Source organism: Osmia bicornis, chromosome 14, assembly GCF_907164935.1.
Source record: "Osmia bicornis bicornis chromosome 14, iOsmBic2.1, whole genome shotgun sequence".
Classification (NCBI taxonomy): Eukaryota; Metazoa; Arthropoda; class Insecta; order Hymenoptera; family Megachilidae; genus Osmia; species Osmia bicornis.
The window spans coordinates 103,311-131,100 of record NC_060229.1 but is presented as its reverse complement, the minus strand read 5'-3'; the positions used below and the strand labels follow the sequence as shown (position 1 = coordinate 131,100).

Below are 27,790 nucleotides of genomic sequence, written 5' to 3'. Positions count from 1 at the left end.
ATCAACATCCTCGGGCGTACTCCCTCCTCAGAGTAAATTTTCAACATACGCAAATGTGTTGAAATAGATCACTCTGACTTGGAAATCTACCCGTCACGAATTGTCTTCTTGCACATAAATTGTTCATTTTTTTCATGAACGTGTAAATAAGTTAAACTTCGCTATTGAATAAATGAAATTTTAAAAAATTCTCAAATTATATTTGAATTTATAATGTACAAAATGTAATTAAATCAATATAATAGCATCATTAATATGTATATCCAGTATACATAATATTACATAATACTATCAATATTATATTGCTTTGAACCATCGCAATAATTAAGTCAGATAGTATTTGACTTCTCTATTACAGACAAACTAAATAAAATTGTTTCGGTATTAAAATATTCTAATTCCACAGTTAAAAATATTTAAAAGCATTCATATATTTCATAAATATCTATTTGAATATGTGGAATTGAAATGATATTAAAACGCGGAGTACAAGAAGACCTAGCCTAAACTAAATGAAATGAAACAATAAAAATGTTACTACTCATGGGTATGGTTACTAATCATACCCATGGTCACTATGCTTGCCAAGCACGTATACAACTAGTAGCCCGTGTCGATTCGGACCATTCGTCCTACGACATGTTTGGGCACCAGAGGAACCATAAAACATGCGACTCACCGTTCGCAGATTTACTCTTCTTCCGACAGTCAAGTAGGAGGATGGACAACACCAGGTAGGAGCTGCCTGTAGAAGATTCATCTGTAACAAAAACAAAAAGAAGTACGGTTAATTTTGGAAATTATCAATTTTTATTCTAATAAAATTATATATGAAATTGAATTTTATAAAATATTAGCAATTAAAAAGAAATCTCAATTATCAAGTGTTGAAATTGAAAATTATTCTATTTTAATAAAAGCATTACGTGACGATACCAAGACGGAAGTCGTGAAGAAAGCCATCATCAGGATATCCAGGAACTCGGCAAAATCAAAAAAATTCATCTGTAACAAAACAAAAAAGAATTACGGTTAATTTTGAAAAATTATCAATCTTATTGTAATAAAATTATATAATAAATTGGATTTTATCAAATATAACAATGAAAAATAACTCTCAACTATCAAGTGTTGAAATTGTAAATTATTCTACTTTAATTAAAAGTAATTAAATAAAGTAATAAGATACTTACACTCTTTCCTTATGGAGCAACGCCCAAGACTCCTCTTCAGTGGTGCACTGACTCTAATACCGAATAATATCGAGCAATTAAAAAAGAAAATTAAAAATAAAAATATATATATGAAATACTAGTAACGCGACCGTGAATAATTTCTGACGAACAATTGTAGTGACTCTACTTTCACGATGAAAAAGGAAAAAGCAGAGCCGCGATACTCTAGAAAATATTTTATAATACGCAGCAAACACTGACTCTACTTTCGCGTGATTCCTAATTGTACAAACGTAACTCTATTCAGGGCCAGTTCACCCTTGAAAAAATCAAAACATTGGGAATAATATGTTCGTACAAACACTGACTCTACGCGACCGCCTTGCGCGCGGCCACAACAATTCCTGGAAGAACAGATTATGTAGTGAGGAGGTTGGGGATGGGTGGAAATATACAAAACAAAACCAACATTCTTCTTATTGAACGTTCGTTAAGGAAATACTGTTATGTGTAAATGGAAATATGTATCAACGAACACGAATATTATTGAAGTTGAATATTGATCCTTGATTATCTCGTAATAACGAAATGTATTAAATAATTGTTGATAATTATTCCAATGAATATTACAAGGATAAACAGTCATTGTTAAATACATATAATAAACTAAATTTATTAAAGCAGTGGATTTTTGTTGTTAAGATTGTAAGCATATTAAAAATTGTTGGAAATTCTATTACGTAGTAATTTATAAATTATCTAATTCTTTTGAATAAGCAAAATCCAATAATTAATCATGCTTAAACAGCATGTGATTTAAAAACGTGATTCTATTTTAATTAAACCTTGCATCGAAAACTGGATATTATAATATAATTACTACGATTTAACAAAAATAGATTGTTTAAAATAATTAATAATTGCAGAAGAGAAGCAATCATTTGCAGTAGAATACGAATTATTTCAATTTTGTTCTAGTTTAAAACAAATGTATTAATATACTGGACGAAATTATTTAATAAAATGAAAAATTAATTATTCTTTTTCTATGAATTGGTTAAAGAAAAAAAAATGTCTCTAATCTTTTCTTTCTTGACTTTGGTAGCAAGTAATTATCAAAAATGCTTACGACTCAATAAAATACAAGTAATAATAAATGTTAATAATTGATTAGAATAAATTAAAACAATAAATTCTTACGAAATTCTATTTCAAACCCATATCATGGCGTCCTTTCAATATCCGTCAAATATCTGTAACAAAAAAGAAATACGAATTTATATACGTAAAATGTAATCAACAATAATAAACGATCGAACTATAATTTATGCAAAATATTTTAATAGATACAATGCTCACACTTATTACTTATACGGAAGGATGCTCTTAACACGTCTTGTCACTTCGACGTTCGCGAGAGAAATGGCGAGACCTTCCTTCCCGACGAAGACCGGTCGGCACCGCTTCGGTATTATTCGGTAATGTTCGTCCCCAGCCGAACCGAAGCCGGTAGACGAACAGATCTCATAATATTACGATGCTCAAGAAAGAACGTTATTAAATATCAAACAGTAAATTGTGTGAAAGAATATTAAAAACGTTCAATGATTGGTTAGGAAATAAACCAATAATAAGTTATAAAAGGGAAAGTAATTCAAATTCTGCTGTTCCAACCTCATTGTACAATCGCGACAAGAGCACAAATTTTCAACTTTTGTATGTTGAAGGAAAATGCCGCAATTAATGTCAAAGATCAAGAATCTAGACTTCTCTTCGATGGATTTTTCTGTTTTTTGTACTTTTAACACCCGATCGGCAATTTAATTTAATATTTGAAGATAATTTAATCTTACCTGTTGCAGACACGTGAAAGACGGACGAAGCTTCAGAGGGACTGATGCACTGCGCCACAAATCGACACACTCGTTCACACAACGACGTGTCTGATTGGTCGAAATGAGAGGACGCCAACATGGGACGACCAATCACAGCCATCGATAGAAGTTTCGAAACTGTAATGTTAATCGTAATGGAATCGTTCATACAATAAATATCAGTGAAAAAATCGAACAATGTACTTTTTTTAGCAACACCCGTCTTGTATTATATTTTATATTATTGTAATTATGTGATAAATAAAGGGGAATATTGCCTTAATAACACTTTCCTATGGCGTGATTTTGATACGAAATATTTAAGAACATATTATTTCAGATATAAATTTTGACACTTGTGTGCAATGTTTATAATTTTTTGACGATTTGTCAAAAAATATAAGGACCAGCTTACCATTCTCTAGGGCTTCCTGGACATGTCCTTCAAATTTTTTTGCACTCTGTTTAGAAATAACGACGTGATTTGAGAACTCGCGTCTACGGATTTTTCTAGAAACTGTCGGTAAAGTTTTCGACGCTCGCATCACCTTAAACTAAATTTTATACATTTCATTTATCGCGATGATAATGGTGGGGTATAGCCGTTGTTATCGAAGCAGTATCATACATACTGCTATTTATCATCAACGTGAGTTAGACTGTTGCACTGCAAAGTATAATATTTCACATTTTTATACTAGAATAGAGCAGATGGCGTTCGTTCGCAAGGCACAAATTCAAAACTGTCTACTCAACTCTAGTCTTGGTCTTGTTCGATCTGTAGTCGGTGGTTCTGGTCAGTTCTGGTATCATTGATCACTACCAATCACTACTGAAAGTTGGATAATTCGTTGTCATTTCACGTTTCATTTGCATTTACTTATTCATTTTAAATAATAATTAATAAATAAAAATGTTAAATTATACGATTAGTCGACGCGAAGTGGAATATCAAAATTTAAAGGGCTTTACAGAGAAAATTCATCAAGAAATTGTAAACATTGTTTCTACGTTGGAATGGTCGATAAAAAGTATAAAAGCTAATGTAAGTATGCATATATTAGATATTACGTACCAATGAGCAAATAAAATCAATTTCTCTTTTGTTTCTTTAGACTGGTAATAGTCTGGTTTGTCCTTACGATTCGTCTCATCGTATTAGCAGAAAGACGTTAGATCGACATCTAGAGTTGTGTCAATGGAGAAAAGAGGGTTACAATGAATACAGCATACCATTGTCCGAATCAAGTTTGTCCTCAAATTCACCTTCTTCGATAAAGTTAGGTATGCATTCAATTAAATTAATAACTCTAGCTCTTAATCAGCATATCACTGAACTAATCCAAAATCAACATTTAGTTTATAATGAATCTTTTCCATTACAGATTCGTCGTTGCAAAACACTATTTTGCAGGAAGCAAGCAAGAAAGATTCTACCATGAAAATTGGTTAGTGCGATGAAACCAGTCTTTAAACTATACTTTTACATGTTTTAAATTACTCAATTTTTTACAGAAAGTTATGAATGTCCTACTTGGCAAAAGTGCTATATATCCTTTTTCATATCTTTTCTTAAATATCAAATACTTGCTTTATGTTTCCTTATTTCATTTTTACCTGAAACATACAGTTTCTTTCAAACCATGCATTCTTAACACTGATAATAGGTCCGAGTGAGCGATTAATTCCACAAACATCGGATAGAATCTTCACAGATTTTACTTGTGACGAAAGGAAAGCTTTATACGACTATGTTGTTTCGCACACCATGAAAATAGATATCGGTCATGATATTACAGATACTCATAAACCGTAAGTTTCTGTAGAGATACTAATTACTTTGACAAGTATGATGCATTAAAAATTTTATCAAATATTTTCATTTTCTAGAAAAGGCCAGGATAAGGATGAAAAGAAGTTGTCTTTTTTGGAACTATTAATGCAAGAGCGTAACTTGAAGAGGCGCAGGGCGAAGCACAAAGGTGTTCATACAAATAAAAAATCTCATACAGAAATTCTCAGGGAAGTCATAAATCAACAAATGGAAGTGTACATAGATTATATGGCAGAAACGCAAGTAGTTGGTTGTGGCACCAAGTTCGATACCGTTACCGAACTTGGAAATTCCAATAGAAATATGACTGGTAATATAACGCATAATTTACCTTTACAATTAACTGAAATTCCATCAAAACGTCACAGTCTTTTGCTCGAAGATTCACAACAGAATTATCGCGAAAGCTCCACTTTCCGTTACGATGAGCAAAAATATGAACATTTTGAAAAATCCACTAGCTCATATGATAGAAGTTTGGATAAACGAGACAAATATTCACGAATTTCAAGTGAATCATGGAAAATGCAAAAGTCACGCAAATATAAAAGATCCAGTTCGAGGGAACGCGATCACGATAGAAGAAATAAACATAGCTCCACGCGACAGGATCATAAAAGACACAGTGAAAAATATTACGAAATCGAAAAATCATCTAATAGCAACAAGTATCCCAAGCGGAAGAAGGATCATCGAGAAAATCGAGAGAGATTAGAGTTATAAATGTTAAAATTATATGATTATTGATTCTAAATAACATTCTATTGTATATAAACCATAGTTTATATTTCACTTGTATTCTTTCTCCGATGCACCAAGAGGATGTTGTTAATGTTATTGAATAAAAATAAAAATTTCCATAAATGGAGGGTGGATGGGATGAGGATAAGGGGGGGGGTCTCCAAAATCCAGCAACCTACTCGTGATGAAACCCGGGCATTATTAATAATTGCATCAGTGGCGCGTAAATCAGTTTCTGTTGAGCTTAATTTTCGATCAAACATAGCCTGTTTTACCGATGCGGAATTCGGAGTTGAGCCTCGACGCTTGCATCACCTTCATTTCGATGTCGTTTTACAGATTTCTATTCTTTTGCAAAAGTTGACCGTGTGGCCGTGTGACCGTGTGGCCGTATGGTGCAGCACTGTTGTTATAGACTATAGACGTAGCGAACCGTATATACCGTATATACCGTATAGTGTACTACGTCGTACATAAATAAGTACATACATTACCGAAAAGAAGCGTCCTAATACATTCAAGTAGGTAGGCTACGTATCATCTATTAATATCTTCTATCTTATTTCAAGTTTTTTCAATCTAACTTTATACATATATGTTTCTTAGTACATAAATCGCATAAAGAAACAATGGAAAAATATGAAGTATTAAAACAGGTTGGTGAAGGATCCTTTGGACAAGTGTACAAAGCAAAGAAACGATCCGACGGTGAAATCGTAGCTTTCAAAGTGATTCGAAAGGTAAAGAAAAATATCCATGGTCGAATGAAATAATGAATTTATCGTTAATCTAATCTTACGTATTCTTTCCCATATTACGTATCGATAAATCCCCCGTATGATAGCGTGGTAGATCGTACAAGGAATTGAGAAGTTTACGTCAAGAATGTGAAATTCAGCGCCATCTTCATCATCCAAACATAGTACAAATGCTTGATTCTTTTGAAACAGATAACGAGGTATCAATTAAGGATGACTTGATGTATTTGAAAATATTACATTTTACATTAGAAAGCTTCATTTTTTCTTCAGATAGTGGTTGTAACAGAATACGCGGACAAGGAATTATACGAAATATTAGGTAAAGCAGGCCGTTTGTCCGAACAGAGAGCCCAAGTAATTGCTTGTGATCTTGTTTCTGCACTCTACTACTTGCACTCGAACAGAGTACTGCACAGGTTCGGCGTTTAATACACGTTACAATATTTCTAAGTACTAATAAATAAGTCGTTTCAACTTTAGGGATCTTAAACCACAAAATGTCCTCCTCGAAAGCAACGGAGTCGCAAAGTTATGTGATTTTGGATTTGCTCGCAGTATGAGTACTGGAACGCATGTATTAACCTCTATAAAGGGAACCCCATTGTATATGGCTCCAGAACTAATAGAAGAACGTCCTTACGATCATAACGCGGATTTATGGTGTGTGTTAGATTTGCAAGCTTGGAGATATACCGTACCAAGTATTCTTTATTTTTAGGTCTCTTGGTTGCATAGTGTACGAACTAGTGGTAGGTTCTCCACCTTTTCAAACTACTTCTATTCTACATTTGGTCAGATTGATAAGATTCGAAGCAATAAAATGGCCTGATTTCATCTCTGAAAATTGTAAAAGCTTCTTACAGGTGGCTAATAATACGTTTACGAATCATGGATATTTTCTTTTCAAATTCACCTATTAACAGTATGTTTATCGGTAGGGACTGCTACAAAAGGATCCTTTGCAAAGACTAACCTGGCCTGCGCTTTTAGAACATCCTTTTGTTAAAAATAAAATCGTAATAGTAGGCGGGGCTGGACCTACACCATTCACTACGCCTTTATCCGCGAGTCAAGCCAGAGAGAAACAGCTGCAATTGCAAAATTTAACGATACAACCTATCGACCATCAGTCTAAGTACATATCAATTATTATGTACAGTATGTAGCATACTATACTTGTGTATAATAACGAGTTTAATATAATATAAGCGAGTTTAAGCGGTTACTCGAGTAACGTCGAGTAACGTCGAGTAAAAAAAAAAGTAAAAGAAATTATATTGGCGCAGATTTTTAGAGAAAGCTATTAAAAAACTACACGAACAGGAAAGAACGATCGAGGAACATCATCAAAGAACGTGTGCGTCGCATACTACACGAATACGTCAGATTCCCCACGGCCACTGCCAACATGGAACAAAGCAGTGTTACAATTTACGTCATAGCGAACCGAGTGGAACAGATTCTAGCACCAGCGTCGATGTCCTTTTAGGAAATCTTAGCTTAAGAGCGTCACTGAAAAGTCAATTACTCTCTGCGGATCATGCGTTGTGTCAAAGCGATTGTCTAGCCACCACTAGGATCGTAGAAAGTAAAAAAGAGATATTGAGGTTCGAAGAGACGTCAAATCGGGAACTAGCGATTCGTTTCGACGAACAGCAACACCGCTATCATCACCATTACCATTACCAACATCAACAAGAACAAGAACAAGAACAAGAACAAGAACAAGAACAAAATCAATCGCAACGTCGAGAAACTAAAGAAACGGCGGCACAAAAGAATATCGAAGACACGATTTATTCAGAGAAGGAGCGTCGATGCGTTTCAACGGGTAACACCAGATTACCCGACTGGGATCCAAAAGCTGTCGAAAGACCGATCGAAAACGAAGAATGGATCGCGTTTTTGCAACGATCCATGGAGGAGGTTATGGAAGGAGAAGTAGGATCGTTGCTTCAGCAAAATTGTGTATCGGTATTCGTTTCTCCGTTGCGGAATCCAGCCGCTGGTTGTCGAGTGGTCGAATACGTTGCTTGTCTGTTATCCTTACCATTCGTCATTTCAATAACCAAAGACACATTGGAAAAGATCGCGCAGGTGTATTTGGACGTCAGGGTTGTACCGAATCTCGTCTACGCTATAAAACTGTTAATGTCCGAACGTTTCGAGTCCGAGACGAATAAGAAAGCCGAACCGACAAACGCGAACACTAGATTAGCCTCTACGTTATCCGCGGACGAACTTCAAACCTTAGAATATACAATGCTCGTGCTTTGCAGATTAACGTATAGTCGGCAACAATTTCTTACGCAATTTTGCGATGCTGTTTACATCGTAAATGGAGTAAGATTATTACAGCAGTTATTAAATTTGGAGAAAAGAAAGGGACGCGTAGTCGCGGATCTCGTTGCAATTTTGACCAACATATTACGTTCTCAACCTGAGAATGCTCATCTAGTGGAAAAAGTTGTGTTTCATTCGTATTCATCGGCGGGTAAGTTTATGAAATTCTGAAACATGTCCCCTCTTGTTGTTTTTCGGTTAAGAAAAAACAACATTAATGTTTTCTCACAATAATTTTCAAGTTTTATTAACGATACGTATTTTTCTGCAAAAAGGAAATTCGATAGACCAGTTTGGTAAACTGCTTACGCATCGACAAGCAACACTCAGAGCGAGAACCTGTCACTTGATTCGCCTATTGGGTAGATTTTCTTGTCGAGCTTTGCAACAAATCTGGGGTAAATCTCTGAGGAATTTGATAGAGAAGTTAATTATTGACGAGGATCAGACTGTAAGGCTCGTAAGTAAAAAAACATGTAGTTCACAAGCTATTGTGAAATAGAGTATGACCGAATATTATGAACGATACCTCGCGACTATGCACAATATGAGATTGTGTACTTTCAGGCCGCCGAGAACGCAGTCAGCGAATTAAAGGAATTGACCTATTACAATCAAGAAAATCCTGCCGTTTAACGCATTCTCTATAGTTTATTTATTTATTTATTTTTTTTTTTTTTTTGTATTTTACAACAACGACAATGATAACGGAATGAAAACATGAAATTTATTTTTTTCATCATTGTTATGTTGTCATTTCCGCAAATTCGACCACATTTCATCCATTGGATATTTTACAACTAATGAAATATCCAGTCAATGGATATGTCGTCCGAGGAGTCATCCTTACTCGTCGTTCCTTCGCCATCTCGATCACCGCATTCCTTTTTATACATTTCTTGCAACTTTAATATATCCTTTCCACTGAGTCCTTTTCGCTGTCCAAGTTTGATTTCTTTCTTCTACGCAATATAAATCCGTACAATAGGATATGTAAATAATAATAAGAAAAGTAGAAAGAATGAATGGATGGATAGAAGAGTACACGTGTATGTACCTACTTACTTTTGGTGTAATGGTTGGTTCGCCGTTTTTCGAGAACGCATGAGAACTGTAATGCATCACACTCGTGTAATCGTAGCCGATTCCATAATCCGTGACGGTGCGGTTGTCATATTTGTTGAAATTGTGCTCTTTACCTGATCGTGATCGTAAACGTATAAACGTAAAATTAATAAGAAATGATAACGTGATCCAATTCTGATTTACCTGATTTTACGTTTTCCCAATTGATCGTTACCCATTCGTCACGATCCGCGGCACTCTGTTGATGATAAAATCCCACCGCGTGCATCAACTCGTGAACGATCACACCGTGTTTTACGCAGCCCGGATTTTGTAGATTCACTACCTGTCCACGAACGTGTCGTCCAACCAACGACCAACAACCCGACATTTTTCCTTCTATACTAATGTAATCGTTGTCGGTTTTTTTAAAAGGCCGGAAACGTATGCAAGTACTCTCATGATATTCCTTTATGGCGGCTTCGATCAAATCGATATCCTCTTGATCTACAGACAAAAATACAATAATTCTCATATATTATCGTCATATGATTTACTTATCGATATTTCTTTCAAGAATCAAGACGTTCTGTTTCATTCAAATCACCGAAATCTTCTTCCTTGATGTAATAAGGTACGATTCCTGCAGGCCAACGAAACGCGCTATTCACCAGTCCGTTCTTCGATAAATCTTTTCCTTCGACCAACATTATGTCCCCTTCGTACAAACCACTCAGTTCCCAAAGATGCTGTTTCTCTTGCTCCGTCCAAGATCTGATACGATCCGCTATTAACAAAGTAAAGAATAAAGAATCGGAATAAAGCAAAAGAATCTCTTTGTTTTTTTAGATATCGTGTAGATATACCGATGATTTCGTGCGCATGACTTTCGTCAAATGTGCCTTGAAACTTTGGCGTCGGTGGAATGGCTCGTTCAAAATCGGGATCGATCGCTATCGAAATCGTTAGAATTTCCATCGATGCAATATACAAGATAAACGTAGCTACCATTTCATTACTTTTCAACCAATGCATTTTTACGTAAACGTAAAAGACAATCGAGCAATTCAATTTGTACAGAGTTTCCAATTAGGTACGAATCAAAAGGAACACTAAAAACTTTGCCGCGATACGGTCACCGTATTTTTACCTATGCCTTTTTATATGTCTACATACATACGAGTACATATACCGTACCGACCGTACTTATTATACGCTAGACTTGTGCTTATCCTTATCTTATCAAACATTACTTTGTAAAACTTGAACGTAACCGATATGCAGGATAATTTCCGTTGATCTAGGAAACATTTCTTTTTCTAGCATCGAAGAAATTTTCGATTCGTTTAAAAGAATCGATCGGTGTTTGATCAACGATAGGATTATTCTATTTCAATTTGGTATGGAGTGAAATGATTTAACGTAAACGACAAAGATTGATAGGAAAACAGTGTTTCTTCCCAGTTAATCTTTACCTACTTCCTCCTAGTACAACAATATATTACCCTAATACATAGTACACTGATGCAAATTTATGGAAAAGGATAAGAAAATGGTCGAGCGAATACTAATTTCGAACCTTATTCGGTTACTTGTGCTCTTAATACTTGTTAACCAGTTAAACAAATTATCGCTATGATTATGATAAATGTATTCCATCCGAACGTGTGTCCAATCGACCATTTTTTATTAGTTTCGATAATACAATCAGAAAAAGAAAAGAAAAGAAAAGAAAAGAAAAGAAGAAAGTATATAGAACTAGTGGGTAGAAAAAGGATATAACGCCCAATCGTACGTACTTACCTATCATCTATATTTTTATTACATATGTATATGTATACTATACACTGATTCCAAATGCTCTGGGCGACGACGATCATCGTTGGTATCAGATGTATGTAGGTCAAAATGATTCGGTAGTAAACCGTGTAATTCAGTACATGGACTTGTCACTTGAGAATCGTTCCGAGCGTTTCCCACCTGCTCCCCTATTCTTTTGCTACATCTTTGTTCGTTGATTCATTCGTTCGTTCATTGGTCTTTCGATCACTATAATTTCATTGTTACTTAAAATAATTTCATTCTGTACTTAAAAGTCGCTTATATCCGATCAAATATATCAAATCGTTTGTTTTTCCAATATTTTTTTCCGATTAACACACCCCTAAAGTGAGTTATGACAAGCAGCCGCGTTTATTGGACAATTTTCGCAGAAGATTCACTGTCTAAATCTAAATTTTCGTTGCAAAAAAAGATTTTTCTTCAGTGTATCGCACAACAGTCGTTCGTTTTCGAATCTGACAACTGCGTGAAAAGAAGAAAAGTGTTTGTGGAGTCAGGTATCACAGACAATTATTGGCAAGCTTATAATCATACCTGAAAATCTTCTCAGAGTATCGAAGGAAGGTCAATGACCAGCCTGTTCCAGATTCGAGTAGGAGCTCCACGTAGCCTAAATTCTAACCGGATTTCTTGGAACCGCAGGCAAACACAGATTGCTTTTTTCGCGTTTGTTGCGGTGAGTACACATTTTACGAGTATATCTAACGACCAACTCGTTGTGTCGCGTCGCGTCGCGTCGCGTCGCGTCGCCCGGACGATTTCTTCTCGTCTTCGCTGTTATATGGATAGATGTGTGTGTGTGTATGTGTATACAAATACACATTATAGCTAGCTTAGTATAGGTAAAATTAATTGAACAAACGTTGCTACGCTACTAGCACAAAGAAACAGATAAAAAAGCTCGAATTTGAAATATTTGGGTTAAAGGTGAAACAGAATTTCTCGAATACAATGTCCAACTATGTATTGTCGAATCTTTGTGAACCACTGACCCACTAGAAGCACTTGGAAACATCAAGATTGGTTCGAGGGGAATGAATATCGGTAGTGCGTACACCGACCAAAAAGCCATACTCTTTCGTGGTTCAATGACCTCGTTCAGCCACCTCTGTCGATGAAACCATCTCTTCTTTTCTTCCTTGCCTTTTCTTCGCTATCATCTACATACCATACACACATTGTTCATTGTTTTTTTTACCACTTTTTTCCTTTATTTCCATGTATTTCTCACTGATCCGCTCGTTATTCGTTTATTATCGATGCACTGTCGTGCGTGTCATAATCGATACATATGTACGTGTGCAGGAAATGATAAAAGGTCGACGTTTAAACGAAACTATTTCGTACATAAAAAGCAAAACGATCGGATAACAGAAAAAAAGAACTGAATAGTATTAAGTCAACGTAAGGACTTACTAACAATAAGAAGGCAGAAGAAGGTGGTGTAGGCTGGTTCGTACGTGTAAGCACGTGGTCGCTGGGCCGTTACCTAGCGGACCACGCGCAACCATGCCCTCCACTTTTTCATCCACAAATTCCTTTATGCTATGCTTCTTCCTACCGTTTCTCTTTCTTCTTATCTATCTTATTTTTTCATTATCTTTTTTTTGTACCACCCCCTTGTGTTCAACTCTGTTTCTTTATCGTATTCTCCGTCCCTCGCCTACCTGTTCCCTTCTCTCTCTCTCTCTCTGTTTCACAGCGTGACTCTCATTCAGGTAACGAGTAGTTCCGAACTCTCAACTCGGTCATACACCTGTGAGAGTGAAAGTGTCCTCCATCCCCACTAACAATTTTATACGGTATAGTCGCGGTTGCTGACATCAACGCCAGCACTGCTATTGCCACTGCCGTTGTCGCTGTTATCCTCCTCGTCCTCGTCCTCGTCCTCGTCCTCGTCCTCGTCCTCGTCATCGTCATCGTCGTCGTCATCGTCATCGTTGTTACTAATGCTGCTACCATTTGTATCGTTAATATCGCTGCAACCATTGTTGTCGAGAAACATCATCTTTCGCAATTTCGAATTTCCTACAGTGTTCGTGTCGTTGATGTCGTTTCTACGTAATCAGCATGATTTATTCTTAGCTCAAACTTTTCCATGAATGATGAAACACCTAGTCGGTTCGTGTGTTTTATCATAGCAATTACCTACCGAATATTTAAGCAGATCAGTTTGAAGGTTTATCGATGTAAACTCGTGTCAGAAATTGTGCAGATAGACGGTATTGGATAGAAGTCGCAAATTAAAAAAACACGAAAGCTTCAACTTTCGAATACGTCGACCTCTACTGATTAGTAAAATTAAGTAAAATGCGTTAACAGTTGATCGTCAGATTCGGTAATCGATTCTTCGAGTCGTACAATTTTTTTTGCGATCAAACGCATTACGTTCGTGGATCCATTTCGTGTTCGTTTTTAAAATCATAATTAAAATCATAGTAAAAGGTCGATAAATAGATGGAAGAGAGAGAGTAAGAGAGAACAAAAGAGAAACAGTAAATTTCAAAGAACATTATTATATTATTATTCGCAAGATAAATTTTATTAGCATTTGAAAAAGAAAAATACATTCAAGAGAAGAGGTACATATTCCGTGAAATAAACGCGTATCGCGTTTCTCTGATGACTGTCGCGTTGAAAAGGATGCAAACAGTTTACGGGGCACAGACTCACGGTTATTTGCGATCAAGTAAAGGTAGTAAACCCAGAAATGCCAGTCGGGGTCAATACACCCGCCTTCTTTTATAGGGCAACGAACTCTTGGTACTCGATCTGCATCGACACCGGTGTCACTCGTTACGGTAACGTGTGTACGTTCTTTGGAGAAATTGACCAATCGATGAATCAAACGAAATTCAATCGCAATATACATATGTAAATCGTTCGAGCCGATGCGATGGATACAAAATTTTCTTCAATTCTACAACTTCCTTTTATAACACTTTCATAGCTGATGTCTGTGTAACAAGTTGTCGTTGTAGATTGTAGATGGATCGATCGAAAGCATTCAATGGCCATGTTGTCTGATCGATAACGACAGTATGTAACTTGGAAACGATCGAATTGGCTGAACCGCTTTCCGAAATACATGTAAATACGTATGTTTCGATACGATTTTACGTAATATACGAATACAAGCCACGAACCGTTTCTTAATTATCGCCTCTCGCCGAATATATTTTCTTTGGCCGTCTCGTACACATCAGACAACCAAACGGTACAGTGGCATGCGAAGTACGAGAGTCGTGAAAATAGCGTATTAACAAAATTAGCATAAGAGGAGAAAGTCGCGGTCGTCGGCCGCTCGACCACCTTTGCTTCAACTGCCGAATCTGTGAATTCTTGTGTGAACGACTCTTCCAACCAGCAGGATAAAGATACTGGTACACAAAGTGACAAAGAACCAACCATCTCAACTACCAACCACTGCCACGATCATATCACTTTTTAACCCGAATCCTTCTCCTTTTTCTTTTTCTTTTTCTTTTTCTTTTTCTTTTTCTTTTTCTTTTTCTTTTTCCTTTCCTTTTTCTTTCTCTTTCTCTTTCTCTTTTTATTTCTCTTTTTATGTCTCTTTCTTTGTTGCTTCTCTTTTTCTTTTTCAGCTATCCATTTACTTATTCATCATCCATTGTTTATCCGTCTGTTAACGAGTCGTTCAAGTTGGCAAAAAATCCGCAAAAAGAAATTGAAGCAATTCGATTGTAAGTAAGCGGTTGAATGAACACGATTCGTATAATAACTTTAATTGCATTCACACGAGCAAACTTGGAAAGTTCGTGGAAGAGAAACGATGATCTCTCGCGACCGAAGAAAAGGACCCTAACCTTGATAACTGGATTCAGCCAATGACCCAAGTCGATCGTTGCCCCTGATCTACCTGCTTGTAGCTTACCGCAAGAATTAGAGGGAGCAGGTAGATAGCGTGCTACGTATGCAGCAATCTTGCCTTCTGTTTCATCGTCAACCCCTTTCCAAGGAGCACTATCTCCTATTTTTTCTAAATCCCACTAAAAATCCCAATTGTCGGTATATCAAACTGGATGATTATTCGAAAGAGAAAAAAAGAAAATGAAAGGAAAGGGATAAGGAAAAGGAAAAGGAAAAGGAAAAGGAAAACGAAAAGGAAAAGGAACAGAAGGGAGACAATATACATAGGTATACATAAGTACTTATCCAGGGTGGGCCACGCAATCGTTTTAGGTCATAACACCGTTATTAGTGCATTCACGTAAAAATGCCAAAAGAGAAAGATAAACAAAGTTCGAAGAGCACTACATCTGTAGCCCCTTACGATTAGATTTTTTCAAGTCCAAACAGTGCATGTGCAAATGGAAATGTATATTTTTTGTTTCACAGATCGATTCCTCTGTTCATTCTACGTAAAAAGGAATTAGTTGTCAAGATATTTTCAAAAAATGTTGTTATCGAAAAAGATGCTCAAAACTTGAATCAACTCTCTCTCTCCCCCCCCCCCCCCCCCCTCTCCCTCTCCCTCTCCCTCTCCTTCTCCTTCTCCCTGCTTTCTCTCTCGGCTCTCTCTCTTCATTCTTTCTTCCTGCTTTTTTCTTTTTTAAGCCAACACAGCGCAGCGGTTCGTTGGAGGAGAGCACCCTCCTTGTTGAGGCGGCTGCATCGCGGTCGCCGTGCCAGTAAGCAAGGGTCTGCTGCTTACCAACTAAAAAGATAGTAATTGTGACCTGGGTTACCTGGGCGCAGCGATCTAAACGAGGTAGATGTAGAGTCAACTTTGGATTGGCTCCAGTTCACCCGAGATGGATACAGATAGGTATGCGGCGAACGTTTTGTACATTTTTCTCTACCTACCGTTAATTGCACATGCTCGAGCCATTTATCTTTCTCTTATGGCATTTTTTATCGTGAATGCGCTAATAACGGAGTTATCACCAGAAACACTTGCGTGACCCACCCTGTATACGCAGATATCGTACACAGCTATAGCTGTTTAGTGGGAGGGACATGAAAAGAGAGGAGAAGAGAGGGATGGAGGAGGAAGAAAGGCGAAGAATCGCGGAGAAAAGTTGCATCGTTTGTCCGTGAGGATTGACTCGCTACGGAGTTCGTTATACTCTTGAAAGAGAATCGACAAAAAGTCGATTCTCTACCATCACCGGCCGGCCAGCCAGCCAGCCAGCCAGCCAGCCAATCATTCGTGTTTCGCGAACCAGCGGTCCTTGGAGAAAAATTCGTTTCATCGAACCCAAAGTAGTCGTCCTTAAGTTGAACGAAAAATAATTTCATTACTACAAGAGATTGTATAGCCTATCGCGATCACGAATCCAGTTCGAGCGTGACAGTACTCGTATGTATATTCGCTTAGCTACATATAATCGCTTCTTCTCTCCTTTTCCTTTCATCCTTTTTTCTTTTTTCTTTTCTTTAATCTTACGAATACGTTTATCAAATTTGAGAAGGTACACGAAAATTTGTAGAATTTTACTCTTTTGTAGGCCATAGAATACCTATACTGGCGTGAAAACATAAACGTTTCTAAATCTTTGGAACTTTTTGCCTGTAAAGTATGAATTTTTTTCTATATGCATTAGAGTATCGTAATCCCGTATCGTGTGAGTATTATTTCATTACAATTCGATATGATACAGCTAGATTCGCGCGTTGACGATGAAAGCAACAGAAACGTAGCGCGAGTCAGCAAAGTTGCACGCTCAAAGATAGCAAGAAGATACGCAGACGATTGTACGCTTCCAATGACCTTTGTCGGTCGTTGCACGTCCCAAGGGCCAAGTGGTACCGCGAACACGCGTCACTTATGGTACCTTTCCTTGTATGTATTCGTTACCATCCACTTACTTCTCCTTTATTTCATACTTGCCAGATGATAAAGGCTTAATTTTTTTCGTCTGATACCATGGGATAAAATTTTCTTCTTTAAAATTTGTTTTCTATTTTTTATTCTCCCCTTGCCGCGTCGCTGCTTTTATTCTATAAATTACTCTTTAGATTTTAGATGCATAATAATTATCATTACGAATATATTTACTAGGTACTACAAGTACCACAAGTACCACAAGTACCTTGTCTGATAACACGGTCAGTAAGTAAAGTACGACTTAAGAAAGTTTACCTTAAGTTTTCTTTGTTGAAAATGTAAGTTGATAGCGAAGTCGTCTACTTGGCGAATAAAGTTATGCACTTATGCACTTTCTGCTGATCACAGAGAAAAAGATGGAACGACAACGACGACGACTAAACGAACGACGATTAAAGCCCAACAAGTCTTCAGTTTTATTTCAGTTCATAACATTATTCGTTTCTACGCTTTCTACTCTCAGGTTCTACTCTACGTTCGTTTTTATACCTTGTACATACATACATATGTACCTACTTTTGTCAAAAGGGTTCGTTCCGAAACATAGCGAAAAAAGTCTCGAAACGAATAAAAAAGATATGTAGGTATGTACGTCGAACAAGAAACTTGCAGCAAAAGTTGATACATACAGCGATCAGATACGAGTTTAAAGCAGTTAAAAATATTGGTATCGGCACCAGCCGGTAAAATTCAACTCCTCGTTGAGATTCAACGTATCGGTTACGTTGTTCTTCCACGTTGTAGTCGGCAGCTCACCACTTTTAAACAGTCGATCAACGATTCCGATAGTCAACGCGACAGCTACTTTTCCTACTTTTCTCGAACTCTCGACGAATCAAGAGCGAACGATAACGATCAACGCGACAAGGCGACAACGCGACAACGCATCAGCATATCCTTTCAAGGTACGAGACAGAGTTCGACAGTTGTTTGATCGTTCTTGCTCGGACTGGATGAAATTCTAACGTCCATCGTTTAAATCCAACTAAACACGGTGCATCGAAAGGCCAGCGCCTTCGTACGAAAATCTCATTATCTATTTACCTATAGTTACAATTATAATATGTGTTTGATCGCGACCTAGTTATTAGATAAACTAAGATAAACTTATTCGACGTTTATCATTCAAAGAATAAAAAATTTGTCGATCAGAAAACACGTGCTTCGATACTGAACAGCGTATGTACACTCTACACGATCTACAGAGAGTTTTACAGATGTTTCCGAAACTCTTCTTCTACCTACACACATTATATTATTATGTACACTATAGAAAATTATTCTTTTAGTTAACACTTTGATCTCTTTTTAAGCCTGAAACCTCCAGACTAATCGAGCAGCTTTCTTTACTTTAATTTGCAGGTAATTTGCAGACACTCAATATCAAGATACCGTTTGAGAATCTAACGTCGTCCACGATGAACTACTTGGTTTACACGATATTATTCCTATCTTCGTTCCTTCTGGTATACCTTATTCGTAGAAATCGAAAGGCATCATCTCGTCTCCCTCCCGGTCCCTGGCAACTTCCGATCGTTGGCTATCTACCGTGGATCGACGCAGAGAAACCGCACGAATCTCTCACGAAATTATCCAGGACTTATGGACCCGTATGTGGATTTCGTATGGGTTCGGTCTATACTGTTTTACTGTCGGAGCCTCGATTGATAAAGCAAACTCTTGCAAAGGATGCGTTTGCTGGCAGAGCACCGCTCTATCTTACTCATGGAATCATGCAAGGATATGGTAAGGAACCGTCTCGTCAATTTACTAATTTACCTACATTTCGTTATCTCCGTTTACGATAACAAAGTCTCCGTTACGATAACATACTCTCACTCTCGCTTTCGCTATCCGCTCGATCTCTTGAAAATAAATTGACCCGATCCGATCGTTGCCGATTCTGCGCGCTGCATCAGAGTGAAAAGTTACAGTTAACTCGGCAAGGACGCACCGACGGCCTTTCTTGCTTACGGATTGGTACAGAATAAGAGGGCAGGAGGGAGTGAAACGATTACGAGAAGGAAGGGTTAAAGTGAAGATGCCAGGACAAAGACGGGAACGAAACGAGTGAAATCTCCGTTTTGCTCGTACTTTTGCATGTACTCGATCTTTCTTCTAAGCCTCCAACGCGCTACGTATACGTAAAACGTATTCGTATACGCATGTATTGTATTATCGTAACCACAACGATAAAAACGTTGGAAAGGCTGTTGTAGCGTAGTAAGCATTTAATTAGTAACACACTATGCAGTTCTATCGCAACGATACGCGCGTCAATTAAATGAACAAGTGGGCGTAGGTGTGAAGAAGGTTAGCAGGTGGGAGTCAGAGAGGCGGTTGCAATGATGATATAGTCGTAAAACGAAGGAGGGATGTTGCAAAGGATGGGGAAAGTATGTGGAAGCACGAATGGATGGAAGGAGAGGTGTGTGTGTGTGTGTGTGTGTGTGTGTGTGTATGTATGTGCGTGCGAAGGGGGTGGGAGCGAGAGTAGGTGCGGTGAAAGATTATTGTTTATTCATTCGATGATTATCCTTCGACGAGTTCAATGGCTGCAGCACCTACTTACGGAATGACGACGATCATTCTGTCATTTTTCATGCCTTCTACCTAACAATGTAACGACTGCTTTGCTTCGCGTACAGGAATGAAACGCGATAAAATGTTTGAAAGAAAAAGGAAAAGAAAAAAAGAGGAACCCTTACTTATTAATATTTATTGCTTTGCGCAGGTTTGGTTTGTGCCGAGGGTGAACGATGGAGAGATCAAAGGAAATTCGTTAGTAGCTGCCTAAGAAATTTCGGTATGGTGAAACACGAAGGATCTAGAAGAGAAAAAATGGAGAAAAGAATACTCGATGCAGCCGACGAATGTGTATCGGTAGCTCTCTCTCTCTCGTTTTCATTTTTCTTTTTTCTCTTTTCTTTATTATCGGCATTCGAATGAAACACCGTTGTTGCATCGTAGTTTTTCTTCTGTACTTACGGTATAGGTGCTCGAAAAGCGTTCAGCGAATGGACCGATCGATCCATTGGACACGCTTCATCATTACATGGGTAATTTTATCAATAGTATCGTGTTTGGAAAAACTTACCAAGAGAACGAACCAGTTTGGAAATGGTTGAGACATTTGCAAGAAGAAGGAGTAAAAGAGATAGGCGTTGCCGGACCTCTGAATTTTTTACCTTTTCTCAGGTACTCGTACATACGATACATGTAGATTTCTTTTCTTCACTCACAATCAGTCTTAAAACTTGTGCTTTTCTAATGTTTCCCGACAACGCAACACGTACGTTTGGTAACACGTATATACGTACGTCCCTTAGATTCTTACCACGATACGGAAAAACGATTCGATCGATCGTCGAGGGTAAAGAAAAAACGCATCAGATATACCGGTCGATACTCGATCAGCATCGTGCAGAAATCGCGCAAAGCTTGCCAAAGGAAAACATGACCGAGAGCTTTTTGGCCGCGTTCGACGAACAAATGAGAAAAAGAGGGCCCGTAGAATCGGCCTTTTATACGGAAGCTCAGCTGTACCATTTGTTGGCGGATCTTTTTGGTGCCGGAACCGATACCACCTTGACGACGCTTCGTTGGTTCCTTCTATTCATGGCTGCCCATCCTATAGAACAGGTAGGTACGTAACCGTAGCTGAATCGAAGCAGCTAGTAGCCTCGCGATCGACCATTTGATCGTTCTTCAGGAAAAAATCCATTTGGAAATGAATCGGTGTTTGAGAAAACAAGAAGCACCGACATTGAACGATAGGAGCGCTATGCCTCGTCTCGAAGCCGCTTTAGCAGAAGTGCAAAGAATAAGAAGCGTTACACCGCTCGGTATGCCCCATGGAACGATAGAGGTATCTAAAGTACTCGAATGAGCAACTAAACGGACAACCATCTCGACCGATTTACCTACTGGTTATTAATAATTTCATTTCATTTTTCTTCAGGATTCACAAATAGGTGATTACGATGTGCCCCGTGGCTCCATGATAATTCCGATGCAATGGGCCGTTCATACTGATCCTACTTACTGGACAAATCCTCTCGAGTTTCAACCGGACAGATTCTTAACAAAAGATGGAAACTTCTTCAAACCGGAATCGTTTCTCCCCTTTCAAAATGGTAATTACCTATCTTGTTCGACTTTGCTGTTCCTTTGAAAAATTATAACGCGTCGATACGTTTTATGTCGAAAGGAAAACGAGTCTGCATCGGAGAGGAACTCGCCAGGATGATACTATTTCTGTTCGCTGGAAGGATATTGCACGCGTTCGTTGTATCGACACCATCGGACGTCGATGGTGTCGACCTCGAAGGCGAATGCGGTATTACGCTCGTCCCAAAGCCACATCGTTTGATATTTGTCAGACGATGTGATGACGCCTGAATTTTCGTTCACTCGCTTGAAATACCTATTCTCGAGCAGTCGTTAAATTAAAAATCCACACTTTCGAAACACTTGTCTTGTCTTCTCTTCTCTTCTCTTCTCTTCTCTCGATCTCCTTTCACGGTTATGTTTCTACTATTATACATACATATAAGGAGAAAGAACTTGTTCCGTGTTTTTCCTCGTTTTTCATCGTTTTTCCTCGTTCTTCATCCTTTTCCTTCGTTTCTATCAACTTTTCGAATCAATGCTTTGTAGGCTATACGCTGTTCTTTCGTTTGCTTAAGATTAACGAACGATGGGTAAGCAAGCGCCCCGAGTGCCGAGTACTCGGTATGTACCCGTTATTCGTTTACTTTCACGGGGTAATTAACTCGAATTTCACGCCAAGTACCAAGTAGATACTCTATTCTATTAGTAGATACGGGCATTCTATTAGTAGAGGGGTAGGTAAAAATAAAATTGCCGGATAAAAAGCAATATACATATGTAGATACATTTAATGATCGTTAGAAAAGAGAACAACAGATTAAATAACACAGATTCGCGGTCGGCGGGTGAACACAATGCGGTGCTCCGCGATTCGAACATGCCACATGTATGTACATACAATCATTTTCTTACTGGTGAATACAGACGAGGTATCGACGCAATTAGATTTCTTTCAAATTAGACTTGTAGACTTGTTATCTACCAATAGATAAGAGGCGCATCAAAATTATTAAGGCGAAAGCTAATGAATAAAGTTAATTGTAAGTAAATTGTAATCGGTAAAAAATTGTGTCGGTGCTTCGTCGGTGTTCGCCGGACACGCAACAAAAAATCTTTGGAAATGATTTTACGATCGCGATATCACAGGGACCTCGAGGATCCCGCGTCCTAAATTCGAGATTCACAGCCTTAATCTTTGCTCGCACCCAATGGATCGAGTTGTTCGATGTCTCTCTTGAATTCTACACGCTACCTAACTGCGCTGTGGTGTCGCAAGAATCTCGTTCTAACTTTCACGAAAATCACCGTGTTGTGTAGGTCAATAGCCGTGTTCATCCAACGGCCAGCCCTACGACTTAATCCATTCCGATCCAGTCGCGTTGGAACTTTCAAACGATAAAAGAAAAAGAGAATTCAGAGACGAAGGCAACCTCGCGCTCTCGTCGACCGCCACTATTCCCTCTACGCTTTACACCCTAAACCTATTATATTAGGTACTTGGACAATCTGTGTGTACACTGAACACTTTGTTGCGCGCACTTGTTTCCTTTCCATTTCTTTCTTTTCCTTTACTTTGCTTTACTTTACTTTACTTTACTTTACTTTTACTTTTCTTTTTCTTTCTCCTCTTTCTTACTACATATTACGTGCCAATGTTATAGCTGTTACTGATTCTCCTATCGATGCGCTATCGTTGTTGCTTCATATTATCGCTATTTACTAATATTATTACCGCTATATCGCTTTTACTACTATCGCTATTACTATTATATTTTCAACTATAGCACTGTTACACCAGTTACACCAGTTGTGTTGCTGCCGTTTCTCTATTTACAAGTCTTTTGTCTCTTATCGCGTCTGAGACAACGTCACGATAACAATTTTAACGACAAAAGGTAACGTTGTTGCAAAACGCCTTTGTAAATTGTATACATAGTACAAACATTGGATCAACATGGCTCGTTAAGCTCGTCAGGCTCGAAATTCTTCAGGTTTGAACGTATAACGTATAACATACCTTTCCTAAATAACTAGTGACTAAACGCGAATAAATAAAAGGTGGTGTAAGAACCGAGGAGAGCTCGTCCAATAAGTACACAACCGTTAAATTGCAAATTGCAAATTGCAAATTAAATATTGCAAATCAGCAAATCGAAGGAAAGCGATAGGAAAAGTGTGGAAAAATGTAGGCGATAAAATGAAATGAAAAAGAAGCGATTCTTAATTGGATCGGATTGAATAATAATAATAAGAATAAGGTTACAGCCACGAATCGAGTGAAATCGAATGGAATCGGGTGAGGAAAAGCAAAAAAAAAAAAAAAAAAGAGAAGAAAATGAAATCGGGTCGCACTAGGAACGACTACCGTGCTCCGTGGATTGTCGTTGGAGCGTAAAAGGGAATCGCAGGTTTTTCAGTGACTGCCGATATTCCGTAAAATTCCACCAAAGATCGTGTCGTTGTTCGCATCTTCGATAATGTCCAGATTTCTCGGTAATAAACAAACGTTGAAAGGATCGGGTGTGACAGTGACACCAGCGTTGCCGCGCAAGCTCGGCAACGATGAACCTTGCGGTGATTTCAATTCGAACGTGTGCATCAGCGAGCTGAAGAACAAGAACAATTCCATGCGCGCCAGTACATCACCCAAGCACATACGTCGGCCAACACCGAAAGGCATAAAGTATTCCGGCTTTTCGACTTTGCCTTCGGCCGAGAGAAACCGACTCGGTCGAAACTCGTCGGGTTTCTCCCAAAGCTCTGGATCCATGTGTATCGCGTGCAACAACGGGACAACTTGCGTTCCAGCCGGTATCGTGTAACCGTGTAACGTCACATTTCTGAAACGATAACGCCGTTTGCATTCCCATTAATCTCATTCGAGGATTCAACGCAGATTTTGAAGAGGCGATTTTGAAAATTAAACAAATAAATTAAATAAAAATAGTTAGTTTCTATTGGAAAAACTGAAATTGGGTGCAGATTCGAGAAGATGAAAAATAGCGATCGCATCGATAAATTTAATAAAATATGTACACTTACTATCTACTTACCGTGTAGTTGCGTGAGTAGTACCCAACGGTACGACGCTCGATCGTCGAAGAACTTCCAGTATCGTCGCCTCGGTAATAGGAAGAAAAGGTAAATCCTCCAAAGCGGGCATCCTCGACCTTCCCACCACTTGATCCAACTCTTCTTGCACCGCGGCTGCAGCTTCCGGATGATGAAGCATCAAAATTATTGCCCATTCCAAGGTGGTCTTAACCGTTTCCATGCCAGCAGAGAACAGGTCTCCGAGAATCTGTTGCATCTGTCGATCTGACGATGAATTTATAATAATAAAAATAATATTAAAAAATTCAATAATAAAGATAATCCGTAATCGTAAGAATCCGGAATCGATGGAAAAGAAAAGGACAATCGTGTTGAGTGCTCACCATGATTCTTTCCTTGAAAGAGCAAACTAGCGCGGCCTTCTCCCTTCGCCTTTTCGATCTCGAGCAAGTACGCGTCAACTAAATCTCGCACAGTACTTTCATCGAATGTTGCTCGATGTTGATCAACCGTTTTTTGAAAAAAGTCTGCCATTTCCGCACGATTTTCCGATATCTTGTTACGAATTTTTTGCAGACAGGGCAAATAACGCATCACAGGAATAAAATTCACCGCAGCCATGCTGCCAAACAGTTTGAAGCCTTCCTCGATCAAATCCATGAACCTCTTGAATCTGTAGTCTCCGTGTTGAAAACGCACTCCCATTATGAGCGAACAGATCACGTTGCTAATCGACATACCAAGAGAAGCCGAAACGTCTGTCGATCTACCCCCTTTCGACGCCAGTCCACGAAGGAACGTTTTCACTTCGCGCTGAAATTCAACGAGAAGAAAGCTCCTTTATTTCCTTCTCAATACCATTCACGAAAGTTAATAATAAAATATAATAAAAGAGTACAATAAAAGAGTAAAAGAAAAGTATAAAACGGAACCAAAAAGAGGAAGACGAAGAAGAAGAAGAAGAAGAAGAAGAAGAAGAAGAAGAAAAAGAAGAAGATTTGCTTGTGCATAGTGCTCACCATGATTCTCGATTCCATTATTTTCTTTCCACCGCCTATATAGGTCATGCCGAAGCTTCTAAGTTTATCGTGAAGAAATTTTCTTTGTTCTTTCCACATATCACCCTCGGTGTTGATAATACCTACGAGAAAGAAAAACTGATTAGAGTTGATACGATCGAAGCGACTCGCGGTCATCGTAAAGCACCTCTAAAGACGACAGTGTAAAGAGACGGGGAAAGGAGACGGAATGATTGATAGCGAGCAAGCTTGTGCGTAAAGTTTCGAAGGAGATGAAAGAAGGAAAAATGAAAGAGAAAAAACGATGCGTTGCGGCGGGAAAGCGCAAAGACGGCAAATTGAGAGATAAGGCTGCGATTATCAGAAAGCGAGCGTGACACGCGCGATGCGATGCTGGTGCACGATGCACGATGCACGGTCCACACTTACCGTATCCGCCCAAGATGTTGATGAACTCGGTGTGCGGTCTGCCAGTGAACTCCTCCCGACGAAACGTGTCGCGAATCGTGCGATGATCGCTAAGAACAACCACTAGTTGCGTTCCCAGCCGGGCGCTGAACATCGGCCCATACTTTTTCGCGAGTTCACCGTACTGAAGATGAACGTCGCCTTTCAGAAATGGCAAATAACCAAACACGGGTACGCCCCATGGGCCAGGAGGTAAAGAACGAACGTACCTAAGCCATTGCAAGCATCTAGCCACCAACAGCACACCTATGAACACGAGAAGCGTGTAAAGAACTTCGATTCTCGTACCACCCATAGCTTTCCAGGCCCACTGGGCCGCATGTTCCACGAACATTACGCTAATCTTCTTAGTCTCTTAGCCTTTACGCGCCTTCCACGCTCGATCCTTTCCCTTTCGATTAACAAATTCGATCGACTTTTTTTTTTTCAACTTTTACACAATGCTTTCCTTTTTCCTTCTTTCTTTCTTTTTCTTTCTTTGCCGTCTGGCACTCTCTACTTCTTGCTCTTTCTTCCTCGACCGCTCTCCTTCAAAAAATCTTCTTAATTTCTTCGATAAAAAGTTCTATGTACACTTCTTTCTTCTTCCTCTCTCCTCGTGCGTCTCTCACCCTTTTTAAACTTTTACTCGATCCCTTCCTCTCAGCATTCACCACCTTTTTTATCGTTTCCTTTCCCTTCCTCGCTTCTCTTTTCTTCCCTTCTCCTTGCTTTCCCTTTCAATCACGATAACTGTACCGGCCTCGGCGAAAAGCACATTTAAGTTTCCTTAACTCGATTCGTTTCTACTGTGAACACGATTTTCTTACTCGAAACGAAACTTCCGAAATTCGCGGCTATAAGTATCAAAGTCGATTGGGCTGGTGGGGTATAATCTGGAGGGGAATATACGATGAAAAAGAGAAGAAGGGGTGCGGAACAAGGGAGACTGGGAAAGAGATCGAGAGAGAGAGAGGACGTGTGCGTCTATATGCGTGTGATGCGTCCGTATACATATACGGTGATCTCGCGAAAAGGAGGAAAGCAGAGAAGGAGAGAAGAACTAGTGGGGAGGGGGTGGGCTCGTCAAAGAATCCTTGAAGGCAATTGTACGATTGTGCAACAATCAGGAAGATACGTGTACGAAACGCATGAACGGAAAAACGAGACAAGAGAATCGAGAGGAAAAGATGGAAGTGGCGCGGAAACTGACGGAAGTCACCTGCTGCACGGGATCGAAAGGACGCAGATCGTATCTACGCGTCTTCGACACTATCGCGCCATTTCGATTTGCACACAGAAAGTAAAAAAAAATTCAAATGAGTAGAAGCGAGCGAGGGTGCCAAATGACGAGTTGAGAGGGTGTTTAGGTTAGCGAGTAAAGATGAATAAAAAAGCTGGATGGAGGAAGGAAGATGAGATCGATACAATGCTGCCGCGTGTCATGGATTAAGTTCGGTAAGGTAGAAAAGTAAAAGCAGGAGATTGAAAATGAATGAAGAAAGACGAAAAGGAGAAGGAAGAGGAAGAGGAAGAGGAAGAGGAAGAGGAAGAGGAAGAGGACGAGGAAGAGGAGGAGGAGGAGGAGGAGAAGGAGGAAGAGGAAGAGGAAAAAGAAGAGCAAGAGGAAGAAAGATTGAGAAGAATCGAGATGACGAGAGGGAAGGAGAG

General features: G+C 38.8%; 5 protein-coding genes across 14 annotated transcripts; 3 read left to right on the top strand and 2 right to left on the bottom strand.

Moving 5' to 3' along the window:
• Positions 1-3,794: 3,794 nt before the first annotated feature.
• LOC114880505 (U11/U12 small nuclear ribonucleoprotein 48 kDa protein-like) lies at positions 3,795-5,752 on the top strand. Its single transcript, XM_029196580.2, has 5 exons — positions 3,795-4,094; positions 4,165-4,333; positions 4,435-4,497; positions 4,717-4,861; positions 4,940-5,752. Exons 1-5 carry the CDS (start codon positions 3,963-3,965, stop codon positions 5,604-5,606), a joined length of 1,176 nt encoding a protein of 391 aa, XP_029052413.1. The 5' UTR covers positions 3,795-3,962; the 3' UTR covers positions 5,607-5,752.
• A 185-nt stretch (positions 5,753-5,937) lies between these two features.
• LOC114880502 (serine/threonine-protein kinase fused) lies at positions 5,938-14,776 on the top strand. 3 transcript variants are annotated; one of them, XM_029196571.2, is made up of 10 exons: positions 5,938-6,149; positions 6,231-6,364; positions 6,469-6,582; positions 6,656-6,801; positions 6,866-7,045; positions 7,104-7,248; positions 7,324-7,520; positions 7,672-8,879; positions 9,004-9,188; positions 14,384-14,776. In XM_029196571.2, the coding sequence occupies exons 2-10, from the start codon at positions 6,254-6,256 to the stop codon at positions 14,438-14,440; spliced, it is 2,343 nt and encodes a 780-aa protein (XP_029052404.1). In that variant the 5' UTR covers positions 5,938-6,149; positions 6,231-6,253; the 3' UTR covers positions 14,441-14,776. The 3 variants fall into 3 exon arrangements, with proteins under 3 accessions (XP_029052404.1, XP_046144726.1, XP_029052403.1); XM_046288770.1 differs by lacking the exon at positions 14,384-14,776 and adding an exon at positions 9,296-9,417 and having other exon boundaries at positions 5,940-6,145; XM_029196570.2 differs by lacking the exon at positions 14,384-14,776 and adding an exon at positions 9,296-9,417 and having other exon boundaries at positions 5,940-6,149.
• LOC114880506 (astacin) lies at positions 9,522-12,151 on the bottom strand. 3 transcript variants are annotated; one of them, XM_029196582.2, is made up of 5 exons: positions 10,660-12,128; positions 10,401-10,580; positions 9,998-10,300; positions 9,794-9,927; positions 9,522-9,690 (listed from the first exon to the last, which is right to left on the bottom strand). In XM_029196582.2, exons 1-5 carry the CDS (start codon positions 10,826-10,828, stop codon positions 9,529-9,531), a joined length of 948 nt encoding a protein of 315 aa, XP_029052415.1. In that variant the 5' UTR covers positions 10,829-12,128; the 3' UTR covers positions 9,522-9,528. The 3 variants fall into 3 exon arrangements, with proteins under 3 accessions (XP_029052415.1, XP_029052416.1, XP_029052414.1); XM_029196583.2 differs by having other exon boundaries at positions 9,523-9,690; positions 9,790-9,927; positions 10,660-12,151; XM_029196581.2 differs by having other exon boundaries at positions 9,523-9,927; positions 10,660-12,151.
• LOC114880503 (cytochrome P450 306a1) lies at positions 12,227-21,956 on the top strand. 5 transcript variants are annotated; one of them, XM_029196572.2, is made up of 9 exons: positions 16,145-16,424; positions 18,327-18,391; positions 18,849-19,232; positions 20,221-20,369; positions 20,482-20,684; positions 20,816-21,128; positions 21,199-21,354; positions 21,448-21,622; positions 21,697-21,956. In XM_029196572.2, exons 1-9 carry the CDS (start codon positions 16,411-16,413, stop codon positions 21,885-21,887), a joined length of 1,650 nt encoding a protein of 549 aa, XP_029052405.2. In that variant the 5' UTR covers positions 16,145-16,410; the 3' UTR covers positions 21,888-21,956. The 5 variants fall into 5 exon arrangements, with proteins under 5 accessions (XP_029052409.2, XP_029052405.2, XP_046144727.1 ...); XM_029196576.2 differs by lacking the exons at positions 16,145-16,424; positions 18,327-18,391 and adding an exon at positions 12,227-12,311; XM_046288771.1 differs by lacking the exon at positions 18,327-18,391 and having other exon boundaries at positions 16,301-16,424.
• Positions 21,957-22,055: 99 nt separating this feature from the next.
• On the bottom strand, positions 22,056-27,655 carry LOC114880504 (cytochrome P450 18a1). Of its 2 annotated transcripts, XM_029196579.2 has the most exons (6): positions 26,350-26,425; positions 26,102-26,264; positions 25,673-25,794; positions 25,037-25,466; positions 24,653-24,917; positions 22,056-24,439 (listed from the first exon to the last, which is right to left on the bottom strand). In XM_029196579.2, exons 2-6 carry the CDS (start codon positions 26,232-26,234, stop codon positions 24,013-24,015), a joined length of 1,377 nt encoding a protein of 458 aa, XP_029052412.1. In that variant the 5' UTR covers positions 26,235-26,264; positions 26,350-26,425; the 3' UTR covers positions 22,056-24,012. The 2 variants fall into 2 exon arrangements, with proteins under 2 accessions (XP_029052412.1, XP_029052410.1); XM_029196577.2 differs by having other exon boundaries at positions 26,102-27,655.
• Positions 27,656-27,790: the final 135 nt, after the last annotated feature.